General features: G+C 42.5%; 3 protein-coding genes, 1 long non-coding RNA gene and 2 other non-coding genes across 7 annotated transcripts; all 6 read left to right on the forward strand.

Annotated features, from left to right (window-relative positions):
* Positions 1-315: 315 nt before the first annotated feature.
* Positions 316-15,828, forward strand: si:ch211-233h19.2 (uncharacterized protein LOC565175 homolog). 2 transcript variants are annotated; one of them, XM_034587165.1, is made up of 22 exons: positions 318-1,004; positions 2,944-3,064; positions 5,132-5,321; positions 5,406-5,553; positions 6,337-6,426; positions 6,968-7,073; positions 7,154-7,306; positions 8,643-8,731; positions 8,841-9,021; positions 9,122-9,250; positions 10,042-10,132; positions 10,233-10,335; positions 10,422-10,559; positions 12,246-12,509; positions 12,609-12,782; positions 12,951-13,137; positions 13,513-13,609; positions 13,702-13,803; positions 13,898-14,024; positions 14,144-14,322; positions 14,844-15,012; positions 15,101-15,828. In XM_034587165.1, exons 1-22 carry the CDS (start codon positions 906-908, stop codon positions 15,167-15,169), a joined length of 3,006 nt encoding a protein of 1,001 aa, XP_034443056.1. In that variant the 5' UTR covers positions 318-905; the 3' UTR covers positions 15,170-15,828. The 2 variants fall into 2 exon arrangements, with proteins under 2 accessions (XP_034443055.1, XP_034443056.1); XM_034587164.1 differs by having other exon boundaries at positions 316-1,004; positions 5,132-5,553.
* A 2,218-nt stretch (positions 15,829-18,046) lies between these two features.
* On the forward strand, positions 18,047-18,113 carry LOC117763925. Its single transcript, XR_004614278.1, has one exon. It is a non-coding gene; the product is annotated as a small nucleolar RNA SNORD78 (small nucleolar RNA).
* A 61-nt stretch (positions 18,114-18,174) lies between these two features.
* LOC117762669 lies at positions 18,175-18,675 on the forward strand. The gene is made up of 3 exons (XR_004614036.1): positions 18,175-18,211; positions 18,437-18,490; positions 18,588-18,675. It is a non-coding gene; the product is annotated as an uncharacterized LOC117762669 (long non-coding RNA).
* LOC117763917 lies at positions 18,295-18,367 on the forward strand. Its single transcript, XR_004614271.1, has one exon. It is a non-coding gene; the product is annotated as a small nucleolar RNA SNORD47 (small nucleolar RNA).
* A 1,927-nt stretch (positions 18,676-20,602) lies between the features above and the next one.
* LOC117763188 (homeodomain-interacting protein kinase 1-like) lies at positions 20,603-21,563 on the forward strand. The gene is made up of 2 exons (XM_034588138.1): positions 20,603-21,233; positions 21,378-21,563. Exons 1-2 carry the CDS (start codon positions 20,847-20,849, stop codon positions 21,561-21,563), a joined length of 573 nt encoding a protein of 190 aa, XP_034444029.1. The 5' UTR covers positions 20,603-20,846.
* A 76-nt stretch (positions 21,564-21,639) lies between these two features.
* On the forward strand, positions 21,640-26,162 carry LOC117763189 (homeodomain-interacting protein kinase 3-like). The gene is made up of 5 exons (XM_034588139.1): positions 21,640-21,866; positions 22,123-22,221; positions 22,474-22,655; positions 22,770-22,967; positions 26,075-26,162. The coding sequence occupies exons 1-5, from the start codon at positions 21,720-21,722 to the stop codon at positions 26,160-26,162; spliced, it is 714 nt and encodes a 237-aa protein (XP_034444030.1). The 5' UTR covers positions 21,640-21,719.
* Positions 26,163-26,420: the final 258 nt, after the last annotated feature.

Genomic DNA, 26,420 nt, shown 5'->3' on the forward strand with positions numbered 1-26,420 from the left:
AGCAACATCAGCCCAAACAGTTGAACATCAAGGGGCGTAGACTGTTTATGAATGTAAACAGTGTATCCTTACTGTTTACATTCATAAACTAAATACTTACAGCCTGACAATAATATTACACATCACGTTGTATTTGTTTTGCAATGAAAGGAAAAAAAGAAAGTATTCTTTATTTTTTCCGGAGCGGCATCACAGGAGAGTCACAGGGAAAGGAACCAATGGGAGTGCGTCAAATTAGCAGATACAGACAGTTATATACCAGATGTGCTAATAGTGTGCCTTCAAACTAAAGCAACATCTTTGTTTATCTTTGAGGGAAAAAAGATGCTTTCAAAATAAATAAATAAATAAATAAATAAAACAAGATATTCTCTTTTTGTCCCCTGAGTGACGTCACAGGAGCGTCAGAGCCGGTGCTTGAAGGAACAAACACAAACGCGTCAAGTTGGCAGATACCCACCGGAAGTGCTACAAATAAGCCTCCACAATAAAGCAACACAATAGTTCACCTTTAGAAAAATGGAGGCTTTATCGCAAGAAAATAAAGTCGATGTGTATATAAATAAATTCATGTCACAATTGTTGGGGAAAAAAGGGCATTCAAAATCAAACAGGTCCCAGATCGCACGCCTATAGATAGTGGTCTGTTTTTAACTTTGAAAGCCACAAGCGGAAGCGGTGTTGTGTTTGTGGTTGTGGGCTGTGGGTCAGTGGGGGAGCGCACACTCAGAGGATAATCGCAGGTGGTGAGAGCTACAATCCGGCGACAGGAGCAGGTGCTGACTCGCATCTGACAAAGCTTCAGGTTTATCATTATTATTATCATTATTATATAAACATCATTCTGCTGGATCCGGGCTGTCATTGGTTTTCTCCTCCCACCTCCTCACCCTCGATGATCCACGATGCGGTCCTCGGCTTGGTGCGTCGCCAGTGGCGCTCTCCTCCTCCTCTGCTCGCTCCGGCTGATGGACGGGGCCAAAGGACAGCGGCCGTGCAGTGAGGTGAGAGATGCGAGGCTTCGTCCTTTGTCACCGCCCGGGTTGTGTGGGGCCAGAGCTCCACACAGGGGGATGGGAGTCGGGCAATTACGCACTGATTGAGCCGCTATGGACGCACACACACACACACACACACACACGCACGCACTGACAGCGAGTTGGTAACCCCAGTGTCCATGTGAAATGAAATTGAAATGGACACGTATCCGGACTGAGTCATGGTGTGATGGGAGAAGAGACGCACCTCGACGCTTCCTCTGTTTTTGACAAGTCTGAGCCAACATGGAGGAGCAATGAATCTCTGATGTGCGTTTCTCATAATACTCGGCCAGGCTGTTATCAGCTTCCTGCATGGAGTGGCCTTTCCTTCCCTCTGCTCTGGCTCAGCTAGACACCTCCTCAGCCCAGGCTGGCAGCACACAACACAGTCACACTCACACACACACAGAGACTGTCCCAAGATAGATAGAGGGGTAACATTCCTTATATGTTATTGGCTCAATCCCTGCTCTCACACCAGCAGAGATTACTAAAGCCCTGTGTGCTGCAAAACCACAAGATTTAGGTTCTCCTGCTTTTGGCATCATGGCTCATATCTTGGTTTAAATGAAGAAGTAGAGGCTGACATGGTTTGAGGTGAATATTTAAAGTCTGGGATATCAGTTACTGACTAAAGCTCTTAAATTATAATGAGGTTTTAGTGCAAACAAACAACAAAGGGTTATCCTAAATCAGGAAAAGGAGCAGTGTGCGTGTGACATGATGTTTACCTTTGAACGCACAGTATCACCAGTGGGTGCCCCAGTTATTCAGACTAACAGTGTGATCACATCTAAAGGTAATGTATTTAGTCTATTATGATAGATCACCATGCAAAGAAATACGTTTTCTCTTATACTTATCGGCCTGCAGCATCACAACCACAAAACATCCTAATAATAATCGTCAAAGTTTGCCTGTGAGTTGTTCAAATTAAGAAGTAGAAGCTACCATGCTGATTAATGGGGTCAAGTGAATATTTAAAGTCCGTCACATCTGTTATTGACCCAGTTATAATGAGTTTTCAGTGCAACATAGTAGATTTCTTGTGTTTTAGAGTTTGATTGTTAAACTTTGGTCTATAAATGATGTTAAATCCAGCCTCATTCCTCTTGTCCTTTATCAACTGTGTGACTGGGCTGTGTCTACACAAACAAACATACACAGACACACACACACCCACACACACACAAACACACAGCCTGCATGTGCCATGGTGTCAAACTCTGGTTTGGCTCAAGGAGCAACTTTATGTAAACTGTTAGAAATGAGGCCACTCTGCTGTGTAGATAGAACGATGGAGAAGAGACTGTGTGTGTGTGTGTGTGTGTGTGTGTGTGTGTGTGTGTGTGTGTGTGTGTGTGTGTGTGTGTGTGTGTGTGTGTGTGTGTGTGTGTGTGTGTGTGTGTGTGTGTGGGGAGGAGAGAACATTAAACTTATGGTTGTCACTCCAGACCACAGACAGATTGTGGACCACAGGCTGCTGCGTTCAACAATCAAGTGTCTAACTGTTTCCTCAAAGCTGCTGGTAAAAACACCTCCTGCCTGTTTTAGCCCCTGCTGCCCTCACCCCTGTTGCAATCGCCATGGAGATGGTATGTTGTGTATCCAGGGCAGAAGAGCAGTCGTGGCTGGAGAGATAACTCCGTCACCAGAGCTCTTCTTTTGTAAACCTGAGCAGCGGGATGCACATAGTTAAAGTCGGTACTTGTTGCTAACGCAGGAGCTCCATCTGCTTTGATTCACAGAGAGCGAGATGACTCAGGGCTCTGTTTTGGGTGTGGTGTGATGTTTTCCTGCCCGGACTCTGATCCCACATTTGCTTAATGTTTGCATCCAACACTGTTTTGGCAGCTGAGTTCTTACGCATATGTTTTCTGTTGTGCTCACGTCCAATTGGCAGACAGACTACTACTACGAGTACACAGAGTGCGACAGTACGGGATCTCGATGGAGAGTGGCCATCCCTCATAGAACCGGGGCCTGCACTGGGCTACCAGAGCCTGTACGCGGCACAGAGTGCAGTAAGTATATGTCAGTGTGTGTGTGAGTGGATGTGTGTGTGTCTCACCTTCTTATCACTGGCCTGGAATTTCCACCACTACAACCTGACCCACCCTGTTTGGATATCGCCGAACCGACCGCAGAGCAAAGCAGCAGGCCAATAACCTCGCAGCGAAACACTGTCACACAAGAGCTCTGTGCTGGCTCACTGCACCAGACACATCATCAACCGGCCATGTTGTCGCTCGGAGATGTTGTGTGTGTCTGATGTGAGTTGCAGTAAGTGGTGACAGATGTTGGGGTGCCTTGAAGCGATGGCAACATCTGCCACCGCTGGAAAATCACTTAAAATGGAGCGTCTTAATTAACAAAACTATTTGAAAAAAGAGAGCAAGTTAGTGCCTTCGGAGCTAATGTTTTTTAAAATAAACTGTCTTTGTTTTATCTGGAGGTGGCAGTCGCTAGAGCCCGACTGATATATCGATCGGCCAATAATATTTGCAGATATGAGCCTTTCACACACGTATTGATATCAACCTTTTCTGCTGATACGCTCCAATATGAAAACTTTTAAACAATGCAGAAAATATATATATAAATTATGTGAAATTGTTTTTTGTTATTTCAAATTCTGTTTATTTGGTGATATTTGTGTTTTCCTTTTATTTATAGTTATGTATAAATATTTATGGGTGAACTGTAAAGTCTCAAGCCTGATTGATAACGACACATATCAGGCAGATTTGAATCGTTTAATAAAAGAACGCTGAGGTTGGGTAGGTGGTCACATGAGTTTGTTCGACCTCCCTAGAACAGGTTTGCCCTGCGCTGTTACAGCACTGCTCCACGAATGAATTGAGATTATCAGCATCAGATTATCTGCGTGTGAGATAATTGTTCAGGTGAAAATGTCACTCACAGAATGAAGTGCAGAGTGGTTATCTCTCTAAATGTTATTGGGTCCAGTTATAATGATGATGATGATAATGAATGAGATCCATTATAGTGAAGAATTTTCTTTTACTCTCGGCGACGTGTCTTCCACATGTGCTTCTTCCTTCATGCCTCATTCCTCTGTCAAGGTGAAATGTTTTTTTTCAAATCTGTCGCCTTTTGTTATTTTGACAATTTTCTGTTTCCTTCTTCCTGTTAAGACTCACACACAATACACACAAAGAGAATAGCACACACACCTGTTTCTTCACAGCAACTTCATAAATACCTTATACCATTCATCGCACCGTATTGAAATGAGTGCCGCAGCAAACGATCCTTAAATCTACAGCCCCACAGTTCCAGATATTTGTATGCTGATCCCAATATTAAGGAGTAAGAAATTCTTAAACTGATATTTTGGGTGAAATATATATTTAAAAAAATGTGCATGGATTCCTAAGATGTCAAAACCTTATGACAAAGAAATGTAATTGAGGGTTGATATTTCACAGTTTTACCATAAACTTTATCATAAATAACTGTAATAAATAAAATAATCAGATTTAGATAATAAGAATATTTCAACATGTAAAATGTGAAAATAAGTTCACATCTTTTCTACATTATTTGTTCTGTAAAATATAAGTTTTCTTATCGGTGTGTAGCGGCAAACATTAACGCTGATATCAATTTATCTGCAGATTTTTATCAGTTAACTGATAAATAATTCAAGCTCTGCGTGAATCACCTCCTGTTGTGCACAATAACACACAGCACGTCTCCACATATACTATGCACGACACACGTTTTATACCCATTCACAGCATAATGGCATTTGACCAGACAAAGTATGAGGAAAAGCTGACAGTGTCAGAGTGTTGGCAGATGCATAAAGCAAAGAGGCTCAGTGGAAAAATGTGTAAAGACAGACAGACACACACACACACACACACACTCACACACTCACACAGTGTAACAGGATGTAAGGATTAAGTTCTTCTATCACTACAGCTACATTATACTGAATGCAGCAGTGATTTGCATGTCTCTGTCATCTTTCTTTTTATATTTTATGCATGGGTTCTAGCAGAATGTGACACGTAACATTCTTCTTCTCTCCCTCCGTCTGTGTCTCTTGCTTCATTCCCCAGCCTTCTCCTGCGAGTCTGGGGAGTTCCTGGAGATGTCGGCTCAGGAGTGCACAAAGTGTGCCGCAGGAAGCTACTCCCTCGGCAGCGGCATCCGCTTCGACCAATGGGATTCCATGCCTGCTGGGTTCAGTAGCCTGGCAACCTCCCTGGAAAACGGCCCCCGCGGAGAAGACCGGGTCACCTGCAACAGGTGTGAGAGCGAGACACGAGAAAAACTGAAAGCTGGGTTTAAGCAATTTCTAAATAATTTGTTTTATTTAATTTGTTCTTGCAGTTCTTCCTGGGTGCCTCAAGGAAACTACCTGGAGTCCAACAGGGACGAGTGCACGGTCTCACTCATCTATGCCGTGCATCTGAAGAAACAGGGCTCCGTCATCTTTGAGTACCAGTATCCAGACAACAACCTGCTGTTTGAGTTCTTTGTGAGCTGCATTATCTTTTATCCTTTTACTAATAGGAAAATCCTTTTCCCTGTGTTTGCTTATTGATCTGTTTAAGTGGATTCTGAGTCTGTTTGCATAGTCTTCGTTTCTGTGTATACTCTGCCCGCGCAATGTTCTGGTCTGTCCAGTACAGTGTTTTAATACCTCATGTCATAAAGCACTAAAATACAATAGGAACAATGCTGATGGACATGTAAACAAAATGCTAGATCCAATTGCAAGTGGCCTCAGATTGTGATCAGACAAGAGGGCAACGTACTGACGGATGATGCTCTACCATCTGTTGAGAGCACAGTATAACAACAGCTCCTCTAATGTCTGTTGTGAGTTAACATTTGACACATCATGGCAGAGAAGGCCGTGACATTATTAATGGCTGTGTTCCATTTAAGTTCTACGCTGCCATTGTTCATCCTGGCTCCTTGATATTACTGCGGGGACACTTAAACCGAACAGAGCCATAATTAATGCTAAATACGTGTTGTTATGACAACACTGAACAAATCTGTATCCGAAAATAAAACTAAATACCAACCATCTTAACGACTGAAAGGTCTGTGGTAGATTTCTAATCCTTTTGAAATATGGGTTGTACATGTTTTTTTTAATATAGATTAATAGATATTTATCAGCATCTACTCTCAATATGCAAGGTAGATATTGCTTCTCATTTCGGGTGTAATAAAAAACACTCTTGGCTGCTGTGTCACAGGAGGTGATAGTTTCTGCTGCTGGACACTGATCTTTGTGCTCCGTGTTTAGATCCAGAACGACCAGTGTCAGGAGATGGACCAGTCCACTGATACCAAGTGGCTCAAGCTCACCAATCATGGTGAATGGGCGACCCACACTGTGAGTGCTGCATCCTGTAAGATGAACAAAGGCTGAGGAAGCCAAGTCTTTGACAGCTGGCCTCAGTCTTTCAAAATAAATGTGTTGGCAGCAAGAAGTGGACGTAAACAAGCAGAGAGCCTGAGTCACTTAATGTTGCCACCAGTATTTTTACAGACACAATGTGAAATTAGTTCAGTCTGGAATTTTTAGGGTTAATTATCATTCACCGTAATGCTGGGGCTTAATACGATTCAGTCCTTGGATCTTTTAATGTTTTTTTCCAAAGTAAATGTGAAAGTTGAATCTATTTTTTATGTTTTCACACAGTTAGATTACACAATTTAAATAATAATGTTCATTAATGAATTCGAATATGAAAAAGACAGTTTGAACTGAAATTACTTGTTATTTATTCAGTTAATATTTTCATCTTTTTGCATATTTTGACACTTAAATTTCCTTAGTTTTTTCTAAAAGCTGATCTCTTCTTGTGATTGTGAAAGAACGGCTGTGCTCAGTTTGTAGTTTAACTGATATATGATGACGACGTGTATTCTAGGTGAACCTGAAATCTGGCACCAACATCCTCTACTGGAGAACAGGAGGCGTCTTGATGGGGACCAAAGTGGTGAAGCCCGTTTTGCTGAAAAATGTCCAAATAGAAGGTCACTAACATATTTCCTTCTCTCTCTGTTGGCTCAGTGACGTATCAATGCACTAACTCTCTGTCAATTCCTTACACAAGGAGTTGCATATACGTCGGAGTGTTTTCCGTGTAAGCCCGGGACGTTCAGTCAAGTCCCAGGCTCCTCCACGTGTGAACCCTGCCCTCGGGACACCTACTCTGGCCACGGGGCCAGCTCCTGCACTCCCTGTGACACCACCATTCAGTATGCAGGTACGAACACACAGTGACACACAAAAGAGAAGCTTGAAGGGATAGTTCACCCAAAAATGAAAATTCACTCACCACTATGCCGATGGAGGGATGGGTGAAGTGTTTAATTCCACGAAACACTTTTGGAGTTTCAGGGGTAAACAGCGTTGCAGAGTAATCCAATACAATTAAAGTACAAATACGGCGTCATTTACACCACGTTTTTAGTCTTGGTCCTGTCCCATCCCTCCACTGAGTTTTTTATTTATGGCACCTCTTATTCATCCTGAGATATTCGTATTCTTCCAGTTTTACGTCTCTTGTGTGTTCGAGAGATCATCAGTACGCCCACTCGCTCACTGTGAATTGTCCCGCTGTCATCTCACATTGGCTCTCAGTCACTCAGACATTTTACTCGGGGGCAGGAAAACTGTCAGGATCAACTGACTTGGACATTCCCGTTCTTACATTCAGCCCGTACGGAAAATCAAGGGGAAAGTGTCCGGACTTCAGTGCGTGTCTGAAAGCAGCTTTAGACTCTTTGGAACAACATAATGAAGTTATGTGTCGCCTAATTGTCACACATCACTGGCCAGAAGTATAGAAAGAGCGCTCGTCCTATTTACAGCCAACTTAGGCAAACTTCAGAAGAAGAAAAGCGCTTGTTGGCTCGGTGTGGCAAGAGAGCAACAGATTCTGATAGATGCTGTATGCTGTTGTATTGTTAAAGATTTAGTTGAATATATTTCCACTTGTAACACAGTCACTGTGCCGGACCCTGCTGGGCTGTCGGCGTTAAGATGATACAAGGTCATAGATGATCTTTGTTGTTATTATAATTTTTCCCCCCAGTTGTAATATGTTTACCTTGTCTAATGAAATTAAATGGTACGTTCAAGGAAAAGACAATTGTAGTGTTTTTTACCGAGGCAGCGTCTCGACTTCAATCTGAGTATCTTCATATTCTCTCATATAATCCTGTGAATTTATCTCCTCAAATCATTGACAAGTGACTGCGAGGATGCTGGAAACGGCTCGAGTCCTCTGAACATGTTACATATTTAATCCAGCGCACCTCTTTATGCATATTGGATGATCTGTGCCTCACTGCAGAAAAAGAGCAAATTATTCTTTCTCTTCTTCTTTTATTCTTCGTTTGTATTCACATCTCTCGTCACACAGTTGTTTGCTTGACTCTGCCGTCTTTCAAATAGAACTGAATTGTTCTCTATTTCACTTTGAAACTTGTTTGTTGACGACTTAGCTCGATGTCTTTGACAAAGGCTTAAAGTTTATTATTATAAGTGCTGCAGTATTGATGGGATTTTTTGCTAAATTTTCAACGTTTCTTTCTAAGCTGAGGGATCGGCTGTGTGTAAGAACAGACCTCCGTGCTCCGTGAAGGACTATTTCCAGATCCACACAGCATGTGACCACGACGGCAAGGTGAGAGAAAGGAGGCCACGTTCAGTTGAAACACTCGGGAGGAGTCTGCTTCTGTAATCACATAATCACACTTTCTATCCCGTCACCTCCCATCTCTGTGTAATTTCAGACGCAGGTCATATATAAGTGGATTGAGCCTAAGATCTGTCTGGAGGGTGTGAGCGGAGCCGAGACGTTGCCACCCAGCGGCGAACGGGAGCCCTGCCCCCCCTGCAACCCTGGTTTCTATAACAATGACACAGCCACCTGCTCACCCTGCCCGCCTGGGACCTACTCTGACGGACTGCAACGTAAACACAAATTTATCTGCCTAATTTTGTTCAACTTAACTTTTGTCCTTTCTCTGTGCAACTTTCCCTAATTATGTTTTTATTGGTTCCCATCCACCAGCGTGTAAGCAGTGTCCAGCAGGCACCGAGCCCACCTTGGGCTACGAGTATAAATGGTGGAATATTCTTCCTGCGAACATGAAGACCTCCTGTTTTAATGTGGGCAACTCCAAATGTGACAGTATGAATGGTGGGTGTTTGTTTTTATTGGCAAGTTACAGTACTCTTTCTTTTTCTCCTTGTCTTTAATCTCAAAGGAAAAGGAAAACTTTTTCAGCAGTATATTTATTCGCTCCCCTGCCAAGAGTTGGATGAGAAGATCAATACACCACTCGTGTTCCTGTACAGTAAATATAAAGCCACCATCAGCTGCCAGTTTGCTTCACTCGTCCTATTTTCAGCCAAATTAGTCAAACTTTAGAAGAAGAAACGTACGTGTGTGATCTTAAGGGAGGATCAGATCTTGATAAATGCTGTATCTTAAAAATCCATCCATTATCCATAATCTGTACCGCTTATCTTTTGAGGGTGTGGGGGGGGGCACACAGAGACAGACAGCTATTCACATTCACAACTATGGTCAATTTAAAGTCTTGAATTAAGGAAGTCGGAGAACCTGGAGAAAACCTACGCAGATCAGGGAAGAACAGGCAAACTACACACAGAAAGTCCCCGTCCAAACCGGGATTCAAACCAGGAACCTTCTCACTTAACATTTGAAATCGTATTTGTTTACTCATCCAGCCCGTTTGTTTTTAGGTTTGTAGCTCTCTCCCTCTCTCCAGTCTTTGTTCTTAGGTTAGCTAAACCAACTGGATGCCAGTGGTAGCTTCCTATTTACCGTAAAAGAATTCGAGTGGTATCAAACTTCTCTCCCAACTCTCAGCAATGAAGATTTAAGATTTCCCACATCCTTGAACTGTTTCTTTTTAAGTTATGTCTTGAAATATATGGGTGATTTGGATTTGTTCTGTCCTTTAGGCTGGGAGGTGGCAGGTGATCACATCCAGAGTGGAGCAGGAAGCTCGGATAACGATTACCTCATCCTCAACATCCATGTTCCTGGCTTCAAGTAAACAAGTCATTTTGTGTTTTTCAGTCTCCATATCTTTTGTCACTCTTGCTCTCTGACAGACTAATGCCCACTTGTCTCTATTTACTTCCTGTGTCAGGCTTCCTACTGCAATATCGAGCCATTCAGGGACAGAGTTCGGTCGCATCACGTTTGAGTTTGAAACTCTGTGCGCCGCCGATTGTGAGCTCTACTTCATGATGGTGAGAACTGCTCCTGTCGAGTGTTTGCTGCCTCATACATATTAATATGATCATATACAGTATATTTATTATTGTAAATCTCCTAGGATGTAAACAGGAAGAGTACCACTGTGGTGGAGTCATGGGAGAAAACCAAGACAAGACAGACGTACACACACGTCATGACCAAGAACGCCTCGGTCTCCTACACGTGGGCTTTCCAGAGGACTAACCAGCCTGCAGATGTAAGCATGAGTACACACTGATATTACACTACTTTCAACTATGTTCAATGGAAATGTATGATATTTATTGTTATGTTTTATTATAATCACACTGTGGGATTTTCTTTAAATCAGGAATCAATATGCTTCATTTTCTTCTTCTCAGTAACGAACAATGACTCTAACATAAAGAAAGCCTCACAGTCCAAATGTTCACAAGTGTGTATATGATAATAATAATAATAATAATAATAATAATAATATACTTTGTAAAGCACCTGTCAGACAAGAAATGCAGCTCAAAGTGATTTACATAAAGTTGAATGAAAATAAAAACATGTTAAAATGAAATTCAAAATAAGAAGAGAACAGATTTTTAAGAAACATAAGTACATTTTTAAATGATATTTAAAAGAAATGGAAAAAGAAATCAAATTTAAAAAAGTTAAATGCATAAAAACATAAAGAAAGAAAAGTGTTCAGTAGAAAAAATATATGGTTCAGTCGGTTTTTATTAATCCTGACAAACACAAATGAAAACATAATCTCCTTGGCAACAGTAATAAACATTTACAGCGACCTTATTAAATAGCTAAGAATCATGAGCAGCAGATGTTATTTCCCCTGTAGTTTTAAACCAGTTTTTATGTTGTTGCAGTAGCTGGTCGGATCAATTGAGGTCAGGCCAGTATTTCTTGCCATTCGGTCCCTCCTTCGATAAGGAAACCTGGTCTGGTGTTTGTTGTCTTGGGTCCAGAATCCACAAAGGTCTGAAAAAGTTCCCGTCAGTTTTGTCTTCCTCACTCAGTCCTGTAAATCCGCTCCACACTCGGTACACCAAACACACCCTTCTGTTTGCTTATTAAGATAATTTCTGAGGCGGTGGTGAAACCGAACTATAAATCACACAAACTTGTTTTCATCGCTGTGCTCACAAAGTACCCTGCAAAACAATGAAGAAGAAATACATAACAAAAAACAGAATAGATGTTTTTATATGGCGGGGCTTTCAGTCCACATGCGTCTAACTTCACTGGTTGTAGAAGCTTGGAATATTAACTTGCTCCCACTTAAATCAGCTGTTTTGCAGGAATGTGTTTTCAGTGAGGACAAAATAAAACAGAAAAATACAGTATCGCATGTAAATCATGCTCGTTCCTGACGAAACCTCGTAGATATGTTTAACCAATCGCCTTTAACTGCTAACGTTTGGGTCGCTAATCCCCAATTAACTGTCGATCGAGTACAACTACTGTGTGTTGTGATTCACTCATGTGTCGGGGTTGGGGTAAAAACTTTTGGAAAACATAGGTTCCTCTTTATAAACCTCTTTGAACTCCACTACGCCTTTTAACAGCACACACACGTTAGTTATCGCTGTCAAGGAGGTTATGTTTTCACTCCTGTCTGTTGGTTTGTGCAAAAAACAGCCGAACAGATTTCCATTGAACTTGGATGGGGCCTGGGCCAAGAAAGAACCTAATACATTTTTGCGTGGATCCGGACAAAAGAAGGATCCAGGATTAGAAATAGGATTTTTTTTAATTTCCCAGAAAATGATACAGGAATCTAGATGAAAAAATGTGGCCCATTTAGGGAACTGCTACCTACGAGTACGTGTAATTTGGTTTGATTGAATCTAAAGGGACTGTTAGAAGAGGTATGCGCTCCACCGAATGCCATTCTAGTTCATTCTGTTTGTTTCAGGCGCGTCGGTACGTCAACGACGTGGCGCGAATCTACTCCATCTCGGTGAGTAACGCAGTGGATGGGGGGTCCTCTGGGTGTCGGGCTTGTGCGCTCAGCACTCAACCGTCCAGCTCCACCTGTGTGCCGTGTCCACCTGGACATTACATAGACACACACAGCAGCCAGTGCACGGAGTGTCCACGTAACACGCACCTCGTCTCTCACGCCACACCGGGCCCCGATGCTTGCAAACCCTGCGGCCCAGCCAGCAAGAGTGACAAGGTTTGTCGCTGAAGCTCGGGACGAAGTCAAGCTTTTCTGAAACCGTATAATTATTTATATGACCCAACCATATTTACCTGAGTTTGTGTGTTCTCCCAGGACCACAGTTTGTGTTACAGTGACTGTCACTTCAGCCACACAGAGGGAAACGTCACTCTGACCTTTGACCTCAGCCTCCTCGGCTCTGTAGGGTCTCTGATGATCGGTCCCAGCTTCACCTCCAAAGGAACTAAGTACTTCCACCAGTTCAATATCAGCCTGTGTGGAGGACAGGTGTGAAACACACACACACACACACACACACACACACACACACACACACACACACACACACACACACACACACACACACACACACACACACACACACACACATAGAAAACACTGCCTTTTCAAAGGTTTGCGTATAGATGCATCACTCTCTGCTCTTTCTTATTTCAGGGTCAGCTGGCGGTGTGCACAGACAACGTAACAGACCTAACCATCACTGACTACCAGAGAGAGAAGGGTGAAGGAGCCAATGCTGTCAAGACCTTCATCTGTCAGTCAACTATAATCCCAGCGAGTGGACGAGGTTTCCACACAGCGCTCTCCTCTCAGTCCATTAACCTGGCCGACACCTTCCTCGGTTAGTATGGGGTGTCTGTAATCTACATTCATTGTCACTGTAGAAAGCTGAATCTGGTATATTTTACACTGCTGTCACTTAATGTCAAATAAATGATACAGAGGAGATGAAGCAAAAGAGAAAGAAGAATATTTATAACATAACAAGAGATCTTTAATGATGTTTTTTTAAATCTACATTTACGGTTTGAACATAGCTCATAACTCCATCCAGTATTTCAATGCGTCGAGGGCCTCGCAGGGCCAAAGTTTGTGTAGAGTCAAATGTTTGGGATGATTCTACGTTATCACATTCATATGAATATGACAGCCCTATGTCTTGGGGGGGGGGGCTTAAGGTCAAGACTTACAGGTAAATTGTGCTTTCTTGTAACAGGAGCAACAGTAGATGATACACTCGATGGAATAAGGGCGAGACCAGAATGGTACCCCCAGAAATCGAAGAAAGTCCCCGATCTCAACTTCTACTACAGGTAACGGCTTCGTTTCAGGCTATTTTTCAATGTAAAACAATATCCGTGCTCTAAGATTCTTTTTCTTATCTGTGAATTTGTTTTTTTATAAGATCCTTGGAGGCGACCTCGTCCTGTGAGTCAGGTCGGAGTGCGGTGTTGACACTCCGCTGTAACCCAGAGAGGAGCACTAAAGGAGAGCTGTCAGTTCCCAGGTACATCACCGTTTCTCCAGTTTAACAAACATAACCTTCATCTACGCTGCGATGTGGCGGAGAAGTGACAAAACTCTGCGTTTGCCTGTTCCAGCGAGTGCCCTGCAGGAACATGTGACGGCTGCACCTTTCACTTCTTATGGGAGAGCTCGGGGGCTTGTCCCACATGCACGGGGAGAGATTACCATCAGATAGAAGGAGCGTGCAAGGGAGGAAACCAGGTGTGTGTGTGTGTGTGGACTTTACGGTTATCTAGTGAAGGACATTCGAGATTTAAAATGAGAGAACATGATCTGTCACATTCTTACTTTGTACCATACATGTGTGTGTTTATCCTCAGGATCTGCTGTCTGTGTGGACTGAACCCAAGCTGTGCATGGGAGGTGTGGCCCTGCCTGATAAGAGGACGCTGCCGTGTGAAGGTGTGGAGTTCTGGATTCGGCTCGGTGCCGGGCTGGGAGCCTTCAGCGCGGTGCTGCTCGTCTCCCTCACCTGCTACTTCTGGAAGAAGAACAAACGGTAGCTCTTCCTCCGTGCTCCCTTGCCCTTCTTCCATCTTTGTCTCCCCCTTCATTTCTCCACTTCCCTTCTTTACCTGTTCCCTCTCTTCCCTCTCTGTTGTATCTCCCCTTCCTCCCTTTCCTTTTTGTCCCTTACCTTTGTCTTCCTTACTCACCTCTCTGTCCTTATGCCTGTGTCTTCCCTTCTTTTCCTTGTCCTCCCCTTTCCCTGTGATCTTACTCTGTCCCTACTTTTGTCTTATTTTCCTTGTCTTCCTTACTCACTGTCTTCTTCTCTGTCCTTACTTGTATCTTCCCTTCTTTTATTTGTCCTCCCTACTCCCTGTTGCCCCATCCTATTTTTCCTTCATTCCTCCTTTTCAGTATTTCCTCTCCTCTCCTCTCGTCTCCACCCATCTCTCCTTTCCTTCCATCAAACTCTTGTTGTTTGATCCCATCCCTCCTTCCAGTTTTTGTCCGAATCTGTCCTCTTCTTGTATTTTCCCACTGTACTGATTCTGTCGCTCGTGTCTTTGCTAGGCTGGAGTATAAGTACTCCAAGCTGGTGATTTCTGCCAATAAGGAGTGTGACATGCCAGGAGCCGACAGCTGTGCCGTGATGGAGGGAGAGAACGAGGGCGACATGGACGATGAAGTCGTCTACACAAAGCCCTCTCTGCTCGGCAAACTCAAAGCCATAGCATCCAAGGTGAGAGTGGCCGCACCATTTTGCTTTTACACTATACGGAGAAAGTCTTTCAAAACGTGGTAAATTGAATATTTGTTTTTGATTTCAGGGAAATGGTGAGAAGTATGAAAACGTGCAGCTAAACTCGTCTCATTCGAAAGCCCTGGTGTGGAGCTAGGGTGGCGGCAAAGTGAGTGGGAGTGAGGGACGAGACCAGACCCTCGGGAGACTTTCCACTGATGGACCCTTTAACCGACCTCCCCCTTTATGAGCTTTGGTACCTGGAATACCAACCGTGTGTCACAAACATACGTACACACACACACACACACACACACACACACACACACACACAGACACACACCAGGCAGGTACCCAGAGCCAGGTTCAGAGGAGTCGCACCAACACGCTGGCCTTAAAGCTTAGTATGACTGAGCCATCCAACTGGAAGCATAGTACTGTGAAGCAGGCGAGAGTGATAGACGCTCCTGATTCAAACTGATGTCAGAGAGGCTGATAGAAGAGCTCAGGGTGAGACAAGGACCTATATGAGAAGCTTATTTATTTCAGTCTGTGTAGTATCTGATATTTCTTTCGACAGCCACGGTGCATCATCAGGGTCACCGTGGTTAGTGTGCGGTTGTGTGTGTTCATCTCCCATTGACATTTACACAGACTGATATATTTTGTCAATAAAAGCCTATATCTTCTCATTCGCTCTCACTCTTTGGTTGTTGAAGTCACTGCATTAAGATCTGCCGACCAACGGAAAATGAGGAAGACGTTGTTTGTGCTGATTATCAATGTGTGTCGAATAAATAATGTATTTGTGTATAAGTTGACCCAGTTTGGTTCATTCCTATTTCACCTGTTTCTTTTGAGAAATCTACAATCAAACTGCTTTAAATCATTTGAGCTGCGACGCAAATAGCAAGTGCAAAATAATTGGTAAGATTCTTGTCTTATAATAAGATTTCTTCTTCTGGGAAATTGTCTCCCAATTTACATATTTAGGGCCCGAGCACCTCCGGTGGGAGGCCCTATTGTATTTCGAAGGATTTGTATTTCCCTTTTGGGGCTTTTTCAGGGCCTAGACATGCTCAAATTGTTACCAAAGTTTGCAGGGAATTCAAAACCCCAAAAAGTAATTGTATTCTGGAGTAATTTGAAATGGCCGTGAAAAAATGGCTCAACAGCGCCATCTAAGGAAAAGCCCCTCAGTTAGCTTTCACCGATCTTCACAAAAATCGTAGCCCAGGTGTATCATGACCAGACAAACAAAAAAGGTCAGAGGTGCAATTGGGAAAAAAGCAACAGGAAGCCCGCCATTTGGACTTTAGTGGCCATATTGGCCATTTTCCACATTTTTACTTTGATGTACTTGTCCCAGGGCTTTCATCAGATCAACTTCATATGGAGATGGGTGTCATCACAACAAGATGGAGATGAAAACTACCTTAATGATCGATTTTTCGTCACATGGTGTGACCGTGGCGTGGCATCTAAGTTTGATTACACGCCATCAAAACACGAGGTTCTGTATCTTGGACATACATGGTCCAATCGAGTCCAAACTAGACATGTAAGACAAGAGTCCCGGCCTGATGACATCTACATAGAAATCATGACTTAAAATCACAGCGCCCCCTGGTGGCAACAGGAAATGTCTTGTTTTTGGAACGTCTTACACTTGGAGGTATTCCTCCTCACCCACTGCTCGCAGCCATGTCAAACTGTGTCAAATGGGTCTCCAGACATTGATAATGTAGGCATAACATTACTGTGACTTTTCGTCAAACGCCATAATAGTGGCGTGGCTTCAAATTTCATCAACTCGCCGTGACACACAAAATTACTATAACTTCGGTGTTGGAGGTTCAACCTCCCTCAAACTACATTTGTGTAGCAACAGCCCCCCCCCTGCAGACATTCAGATGGTTTTAAGGAATGGGCGTGGCAAAATAACTGACTAGCGCCCCCTAAAGTGCAGCCCCGGCACTACAATTGGCCGACATGTTCAAAAATCGATAGGGACATGTGTCTTTTCATAACAAACAAATAAGTCTCTTGGATAGATATGCTAGACCAAACAGGAAGCCCGCCATTTTGACTTTAGTGGCCATTTTCCACATTTTCCACATTTTTACTTTGAAGTACTTGTCGTAGGGCTTTCATCAGATCAACTTCAAATTGAGATGAGTGTCATCTAAACAAGATGGAGATAAAAACTAACTCAAAGATCGATTTTTCGTCACACGGTGTGACCGTGGCATGGCGTGAAACCGTGTAAACATTGAGGTGTGGCGAAGGATCATCCTTCGCCAAAGGAGACGATGTTGTCATAACTACAGTGTGCATTGTCCTATCACTGCCAAACTTCTGTCTCATGATCAGAGATCAAGCCTGAACAGCTCTATGTGTCAATATTTCCTCAGTGTCATAGCGCCCGCCACCTACTGATTCACCATGAAACAGGAATTACTTTGTGAATCCACTCTGCATTATCCTACCGGACCCCAAATGCTGACCTATAATCACAATCCAGACCTGCACAGCTCCACATTTTTTCACTTTATATCAAATAAAAGGTATGTAGTTAGGCTAGAACTGCAGGATTTAATTGGGATACCTATTCATAATGTAAACTTATGTTGAGTGGAAATAAAAGTCAAATTGGAAAATGCATGAATTGGAGTAAATTCATTTACAACTGACACCAGCTCCATTTGCTGGTTGAACTCCACCTCATCTGGGTCTGAGCAAGCAGCTCTGGTTCATTAGTTGGGAACTTGGTTGGTTTTAGTGAACCTCATGATCCCTGTAGTCTGACCTTGTGATGACTAGAGGACGACTGACTTGAAACCATGGAGTCTTGTTATATTAGCTCTATCTGATTTGGTCAACGTAGAAAGCTTCACCCCATGTATGTTGTGCATACTCATCTTATGCTGTTCTGTCGTCTGCAGGTTCTGATCGCTCTCTGAGATCCGACTGAACGGCCAAGACAAGGTTGACTGAGGTGAGAATTCAGAGAATTGCAAAATGGCTTTTGCTGGTTCAGTGATGTCTTTAACAAATGTCTGACCTGAACTTGTAATGTGGACAACATTGTTGCTGAGTAACCTGCAAACTTGAAGCTTAATAGACCAATCACTGACTTGTAATAAGGGTATTGCTGTCTCTTCTCCAGGAAAAGGCTGCATCTCTTGGGCTGACCTTGGTAAGTATTTCAAAGTCTATGACAAAGTGCCAATGTTGGTTTGATAGAAAATATTGACATGAAAATCTGCTTAAATGGACCACTACCTGTGATGACAAGATTCTGCCAAATGATATCTCTTGATTATACCTTACCGTTCCATATTTCTCTGAGGTTGTGGTCTAAAACAAATGTTTTGTTACTTGATACCTGGTTTTATTTTAAAAGACTTGTTTCTTTCCACAGAAAGCAGATGTAATGTCCTCTGGCCCTCAGACAGCCTGATGTTTTACTCTAAAGGTAAGTACAAGCCTGCTAGAGTACAATATCTGAGTCGTGATGATATCAAATAGACTTTATTGTTCTGGATATTAAAACAAAGCTGCCTCTTTTTCAGATTCTGTGGTATTATGGCGACCGGAGTTTGACCTGCAGACAATTTAATATCTCTTGGCAAATGTGTTTTCAACATTGTTGCAATAAAATACTCAAAACGAAATATTGATGTTGTTTTTTTGGAAAAATATGGAAATTGTGTTTTAAAGTATAATTGACTCAACTACAGAGCTGGTCAGTGATTGGAAGTCTTCATTGTGCCAGAAATCAATGATAAAATGCAATGTGATTGCAAAAATGTAAACAAGACTCATTTTAACTTAAGTAGGTTACTTAAGTCAGTTTGTAGGGATTATGCAAAACCTCAACTGATAGCCATGAAATAGTGTGGGGTCAGGCATGTCTCAAAGAACCCGTTACATTTGTGTGGATCTGGGGTATTTGATATAACGTTAGGAAGTTTTTTTGCCTCTTACTGATCTCAAAAGAATTTGGCTATGGGGTAATTTGTCTGATGTGTGGGAAATGAGATTATTTTTTTTATATTGAATGTGCTTAGTTTTTAATCAGTTACAACCTAAGCCTTAAGCTCATCTATTGAATGGGCCTTGTTTTTCTGTTTAATTTTCATGTGCACTTTCAGGTTCCAGCTTTCAATTATAAAAATTGACATGGCAAGAAATCAACAGCATGAACAAATGCGTGATTCTTAAACTCTTCAAGCTAACAGCTACTCATAATGAACCCAACAATAAATCAAGGTCAAATAAAGACAGTAGGCAAACTGATCCCTTTTTTTTTATTGCGGAGAGCATTTCTTGAGCACGTGCTCGTCTCTAGACTTCTGAGGACACGCATTGACATGATTCATTCTCTAACCTTTACCATTGCAACTAAATACCTAACCTGAATCTACTTATAGCCCAAATCTACCTCTAACTCTAAAATCAAGTCTTAACCCTCAAACAACCCATTGTGGGGCAAAACCGCCCCACAATGATGAATTGAACCAAGATGGGCCATTATAACTAGATAGACATGCACACACACACACACACACACACACACAGAGCTATGCTTCAGACTTTACCTTGACTTCCATTCATAATGGACAGCCTAACGTAATCCTTCTACCTTAACCTGACAACAATCCACATCTGATCTTTAACCTTAACCAGGAACACAGAAATGAAGTTTGGCCTCATCAGGACTGAGCTTTGGTCCCGTCAGGTCTACTGGTCCTGACAAGGTCAATGTTTATACTGGAAAAGACCTACAAATTTGTACACACACAAAATCACATATTGATTAACAGACATTTTCTGAGATAAGATTGTATGTGTGTGGGTGTATTAGCTTAAAAAATATGTTCCAGTAAAAAACATACAGGAGTGAGAACTACCATTAAGGCAGTTTTAGTATTTCAGCCGGTGTTTATGTATCATTTCGCTGAGCAGTGTTTCACTTCGCCCACCCTTGTGGTCTATTTGCGGGTGGCAACCGACATCAAGGTGCATTAGCGCCATCTACTGTTTAAATCACGATGGTTGACAAAGATTAAAATAAAAGAATTGTGACGAAAAGAAGAAAGAAAATTCACATAAAAGAAAATAAATCACTACAAAGGCATGACGTTGATTGTGTGGTTTTATTCTATTAGACATCAAAGCCGTGTGAGAGGTATATAGGCCGTGTGAAAGGTATATAGGCACACACAGCTTCATCACTTCAGTCACATTAACCTATTGTGAGGAGCACTTGGCTAAAATCTTTGCGTGATTACAGAGATTAACACTTTGTTTCTAAAGATTTTAACATTTTGCCGAAACGGACATCAGCTTCCCTGGATCAAACCTAAGTAAGTTGAATTTTTTCCAGCTGACACTTGTTGAATTAAGCAGATTAAGTATGTTATTACAATGTTGTTACAATTTGAGCTTGATGGGAGTAAAACGTTGAGAAAAGATATTTTCATGTGTCATTAGTAGTTTTATCTTCTATATATTTTACTTAGTGTACAATGTGGGCATGATTTTGAATCGTGAACAATAAATATGTAGATATAGTGTTAGGAGTATAGTAATAGAAGAGAGAAATATTTATCGGCCTGTAATGAATCTTTGATTGAAGCAGTACTTTTAGTATTGGCTGATTTTCAAGATTAAAACGACTGAGGTTGATGAACTGGCTGTAAACATTTCTGCTACATACATGGGAACTGTCTGTTTGTGTGAGAGCATACGTGGCTTTGTGTCTAACTTCCTTCTTTTCTATTCTCCTGACAAGTGTGAAAAATCAACAGGAGAACTATTCTGTCACCATGTCTCAAAACAGTGAGTTAGAAATCAGTGTAGGAGACCTGATCCCCTCCCCCACTACACAGTACCAGGCACAGACAATCCTGGGCAATGGCGTCTATGGAGTGGTCATCCAATGCAGGAATGTGACCACCGATGAAACGGTGGCTTTAAAAATGATCAAAAGCATGGAAAACATTGACTGCGCCAAGGAAGAGGAGGTCACCCTTCAAACCATGAAGGCGCTCCACTCAGACAGGTTCAACATCGTCAGATTCAACGAGTCATTCACCTACAAGGGACATTACTGTCTTGTGTTTGAGCACCTGGATATGGATCTGCAGAAATTCAAGCAGATCAGCCCGGGTCAACACCTTCAGCTGAAGCAGATCCGCCCCATTCTACAGCAGGTTTGTTTTTTAAACTCAAGCTCTTACACTAACTGCTTTGTAGGGTGAAGGGTAAACTTGGTCGCTAAAATGTGTCTGTTATAGTTGTTGTTGAGGAAATAACTCTGTAGCTCATGATTATTATTATGTTTTTCATGATTTCAGCTGGCTACATCCTTGGAATTTCTGAACAGCGCAGGGATCATTCATGCAGATTTGAAGCCAGATAACATCATGTTGGTGGATCATGTCAGGAAGCCACTCAAAGTTAAAGTCATTGACTTTGGTTTAGCCTTCGATGATCCTGAGGAACAGATCGGTGATCTCCTCCAGCCTTTGTGGTACAGGTAGGTAACTGACAGCACATCTGTATACCTGGGACAGCTGTGTTTGCTGTAATTAATTAGACAAGACCTGTACGCTGGCATGTCAGGTTTATGTCTCAGAAACGGACAGTAACATATTGACAGTAACAAGGAGTTTAGTACATTTTAAAACCTCAGTAATATGTTTGTGTTTCTTATCCTAAGATCTCCTGAGATTCTGTATAAAGAGCCTTTCAGCGGGGCCATCGATGTATGGTCTCTCGGCTGTATTGCTGCTGAGCTGTCTACGGGCAGACCACTGTTCCCAGCCTCTAATGAGAATGAATTGGTCAGTATCTGCACTTAAATCACAACAAACACGTACAGTTCTGCCGTGATGTTTGTGTATTTTTAAATCCACACACTTGATTATTATAGTGAGAGGGTTTCCAGTAGAAGTTCACTGATTTCTACTATTTTACTAATGAGACAAATCAGAGACACTTCATCCATATGTCTCAGTAATAGAAGTGCACCTGATGTACATGATCAACAATGTAAACTTGAAGTTAACTAACTCTCACAATGTTGTGTTTTCTCCACAGATGAGGCAATTTGCATTTGCAATTAGAGATCCAGAGCATGAAGGAAACTTCCTACCTCATGCGTTCTGGCCAAGACGCTGGATGGAAGCCAGATTTATGGTAAGAAAGTAGTTTACAACCACTTAGCTGGCTCCACTAGCTCACTAATTATGGTGTCTTTCCTTCAGTCTGTGTTTCTTTCCCCTGTGCCATCCACTGCAAACTATCTCAATGAAACAATTCTTCATTTCAGTCAATAGTTTCAATTCTCGTTTGTGATCAACAGCCTGGATGAATTTATAACAGCACAACGTTTTCATAATCCAAACACGAGGACATGTAACAATGTTGGTTTTCCTCATCTTGTTAAAGGGGACTCATCCGCTCTGGGTAGAAGACGTCCAAGCTGAACACTGTGACCTGCAGTGCTTTTTGGACCTAATGACTCAGATGCTGATGATGAGTCAGTTAAGAAGAATTACCCCCAGCAGAATTCTCCAGCATCCTTTCATCACGATGAGCCACCTTCAGGGTTCATACAGAAACAGCCTCTAGTAAGTTTGTGCTTAGATGGTCTGTGTAAGTCTGTGCTGATAGACATGGGTAAAAAATATCTGAGATATAAGGTGATTAAGGTGTTTGGCTCAGCAGTTTCATTTGTCTTCCAGTGCGAAGTCATGTAAGGATCTGATGGACATCTGTCAGGATCCGAGCTCTGACGATGGAGGACATGGAGACCAGGTGATCCTTCAAATGTCCCTGAATGAGGACGCCTCCAGCAGCACTGCCAGCCCAGCCAAGGAGCGCAGCCCTGCTGGGATGACAGATGAGAAGCATTCAAAAATGAATGCAAAGCGTGGCAACAGGTGAGTGTTTGAAATATCTTCCTGTCTTGATCATTTTATATTGTAGAAGAACAGTTCAACATTTTGGTAAATATTCTTGTTTTTTGCTCAGAGTTTAATGGGAAGAATGATAAAACTCTCATTAACTATGGATCTGCAGCCAAGTGCAGTTTAGAATGTGCATTTTTAGAAATGTCAAATCTGCTTTAAGATCAAGAATTAAATTATTTTCTTATCCACATCACAGACCAGAAGACTCCCAAGCAATGGTGAGAAGGAGTGAACGACTGGCAGCCATTCGAGGCACAAGTGGGCAAACGGGCCCAATCAGGTGCCAGAGGAGGAGAAAAAGACACAATCCCACAGCCAATGGCAACCCCTCGACGAAGAAGACAAACGTGAGCCTCAGAAACGGACGGACCTTGTGAGAGGCCACAAAATGTCAGAAGCTGAGGGACGAAGAGGAGGTGCCAGTGTTGGACAAAACGTGACGGACACAGGAAGTGAAGCGTTTGTCCTTGGCGCAGTGCGCAAAACGCATGCAACGTGGAGACGTGCACTTGTTCAATGATCGCTCTCTCCACCAACCGCAACAGGCTTCAAACTGCCTGTGCTCGGGCCCGTTAGTGCTACAACGTAGCCCTAGTTCATTTTGAGTTTTTCTTTTAATGATATTTTTTAATCGGGGAAAAAGCCCAATTCCACTTGTTCCACAGTAAAGAGTTTAAAAAAATCATATAATCTCTAAAATATAATTTCAACATATGTAGTTATCATGGTGTAATCAGTGTTGTCTGTGGTGCAATTATTCAGTTAACAGTGATTCAGCACCTGATACAGTGTCACATATTTCCAGCTGTGAGAGTTAAGTTCTTCCTGATCAACTTCAGGTTTTCAGTTGTGAATGACTTCTCCCCTTGACCACATGTATTTCCTTGTGAACATTTGCAAGCACTGAAATCATTCAATCCTTCAAAGGCTGCGGTCACTTTGTTTGCAAAAGTATTTCATCAAACTGTGGAGGTGTGACCTGCCTTGATATGATAGCTGTGATATTGTGTCACTGACATGATGTCCTACAAGCCGAGGTCACAGCCTTTTAGTTTAACACCATGTTTTAAATGCAAAGTGATCAGAACAGTGGTGACTCCAGCAGCTCTGGCTTAGAGGCACGGTTATTGGTTTCTTGTATTTGAAATGACCTCAGACTGTTCATAGTGTGAACAAGAGTTGTTCAAAGCAAACACATGATTATGGTTAAAAAAGCACATTAATATTAGTTTGATGATGCACATCCATCCATTATCTATAACTCTAATCCTCCGAGGGTTGCTAGAGTGCATTCAATTTCAGGTTGTCTCTTCACGTCAAAGCTTTTAAATATTTTCATGATGTCTTGAAGAAATAGATTTGGGGGAAAACCAAACTTCTAACAAATTTCCTTCAATCAAAACATTAATTTATCCTGTTACACTGTGTATATTCAGTCCACATTGTATATATTATACTATAAATATACTATATATTATATATACATTTCCTTTTACTCCTCATGGTGTTTTATCTTATCTTAAAGATACTGGGACTATTTTTTGTTGGTATTTTTTTCCAATTCACAAAGACACATTCTTTACATTCTTTATATTTATATAATTTATTTTGAGACGTTTAAAGCCTCCCTGATCTTTTCCACCTCACTTCCCGTGCTCTCCTGTAGAGGGCAGTGGACAACAGAGAAATGCAACCTCTTGCATTGTTTAATCCCTAATAAACTATTGTCTAGTTTGATTTCTTCCACCCTTTATTTCCCCCCTGTCTTGCAAGGAGCAATTAAGAATAGGAGAATGTGCAAACTAACCTGCAGCTGATCTGTTAAGCATGCAGCCAGGTGCTGCCCATACTTAATGGGGACGAAGTTTCCTGCCTGTGCAACACAGACTGTCTCTATGTGTCAGCCCTGTGACGGACAGGACCCCTTCCTCTCACCCAATGTCAGCCTCACCCTGCGGCCCTCGAAGGATAAGCAGTATATATAATGGTTGGATAGATGGATTTAAAAAAAGGGTATTAAGTTTGTTCTCTCACCACCAGAGGGCGATCAATAACAGGCTACAAGACAAGAGGCAACCTCCAGCTCTGCAAAAGTAATAAGTAAAGACATTATGATGCAGCGTGGAATCCTTTTTAACAACTTGTAATGCCCTTTAGTCTCCACATTAATCCACTCTCAAGGCAGCACAGGACGGAAAACCAGTGACAGACGCTGTCCTATCTTTAGCTGCCTTTCTCTTTTCTTTCCCTCTTTGTCTTTTTCTTTCTTTCTTTCTTTCAGTCTCTCTTTCTTCGAGAGACTGGGCCTACACACTGGAGTGCATTGTCTTACGGCAGGGAGCACTCCACCAAATGGTTTAATTGGAGTGCCATCACTCAGGGAACAGATTAGGCAAGAGTGTTAGAGACTTTTAACATTTGCCAACACGCACTATGAATAGAGCCTGTGTGTGTGTGTGTGTGTGTGTGAAAGTGGTAGTGACGGCCTGACAATGTTGCTGAGGAGACAAGTCCATCTGTATGTGCATTTAACATTCAGATTTTTAGCTGCAAGTTATTGACACACACGCTGAGCTCAAAGAGCAGCGGGACAGATCCGAGACAGAAGGACGAGCAGACAACACCACACGCTGTTTGCTTGTTGTTATTTATTATGATGTCATCACAGCCTCGTTATTGCACGTAATCGTAAAACACGGAACTATTGCTTTGTGTCTCGCCAGTTCCAGAGTTCAGCTCGACCCCGGCTCCGTTTCGCCGCAGAGGTCTTGTCTCATTTCGAGGCCTCAGAGGCCAAGGACACATTCTGTTATATAGCGGGGGGGGCTACAGCACAGAGACCTTTGTAGAGCACATGGCAGTTGGCAGCGGGTGAATAGAGGGACAATGTCCGCAGTCGATGTTTCGCTGTTTGAAAGGGAGATTCATGAGTAAATCCAATTAAGGAAGCCTGCAGATAGAGTTAGTGGGTGCATGATATGATGGTGTAATTGCAGTGAGAAAGGTGATATATTTATTTTCCTTTGCAGATTTTTTGCAGCCTCTTTCCCTCTATCCCTTTTTCCACCCTCCTCAAGGCCACCTCGCTGGCATGTGCTGGAGTGGGCTCGCAGATCTAAGCGCTTCAGTGTGAGTGTGGGCTACCAATCTGTTGGCACGGCTTAGGTGGTCCTGGCTGAGAGCGACTCGGCAGCAAGTTTCACACACAGAGGGGAGATGAGGCGGACAAAGATGGCGGGGGGGAAAGGTTAAAGGGTTGAGACGGACTGAGAAGGCGAGGGTCAGAGGGAGAGTGTGAGACTGTTGTCCGAGACTAGTCCCTGGACTGAGCGAGGAGAGAATCGGGGTTAAGTGCTCTATTTGTGTGGCCATTAAAAGCTGGGAGTAGAGTACTGGGCCGAACGGAGCCAAATCTCATCAGTC

This window comes from Hippoglossus hippoglossus, chromosome 6, assembly GCF_009819705.1.
Source record: "Hippoglossus hippoglossus isolate fHipHip1 chromosome 6, fHipHip1.pri, whole genome shotgun sequence".
Classification (NCBI taxonomy): Eukaryota; Metazoa; Chordata; class Actinopteri; order Pleuronectiformes; family Pleuronectidae; genus Hippoglossus; species Hippoglossus hippoglossus.

Coding starts and splice junctions, on each gene's coding strand:
- si:ch211-233h19.2 (XM_034587164.1), top strand. CDS start 906: ATGCGGTCCTCGGCTTGGTGCGTCGCCAGTGGCGCTCTCCTCCTCCTC. Junction 13,610..13,701: donor GATCTCAACTTCTACTACAG/GTAACGGCTTCG, acceptor TTTTTTTATAAG/ATCCTTGGAGGCGACCTCGT. Junction 14,323..14,843: donor TTCTGGAAGAAGAACAAACG/GTAGCTCTTCCT, acceptor TGTCTTTGCTAG/GCTGGAGTATAAGTACTCCA.
- LOC117763188 (XM_034588138.1), top strand. CDS start 20,847: ATGTCTCAAAACAGTGAGTTAGAAATCAGTGTAGGAGACCTGATCCCC. Junction 21,234..21,377: donor TCCGCCCCATTCTACAGCAG/GTTTGTTTTTTA, acceptor TCATGATTTCAG/CTGGCTACATCCTTGGAATT.
- LOC117763189 (XM_034588139.1), top strand. CDS start 21,720: ATGTTTGTGTTTCTTATCCTAAGATCTCCTGAGATTCTGTATAAAGAG. Junction 22,222..22,473: donor GGATGGAAGCCAGATTTATG/GTAAGAAAGTAG, acceptor ATCTTGTTAAAG/GGGACTCATCCGCTCTGGGT. Junction 22,656..22,769: donor TCATACAGAAACAGCCTCTA/GTAAGTTTGTGC, acceptor TTTGTCTTCCAG/TGCGAAGTCATGTAAGGATC.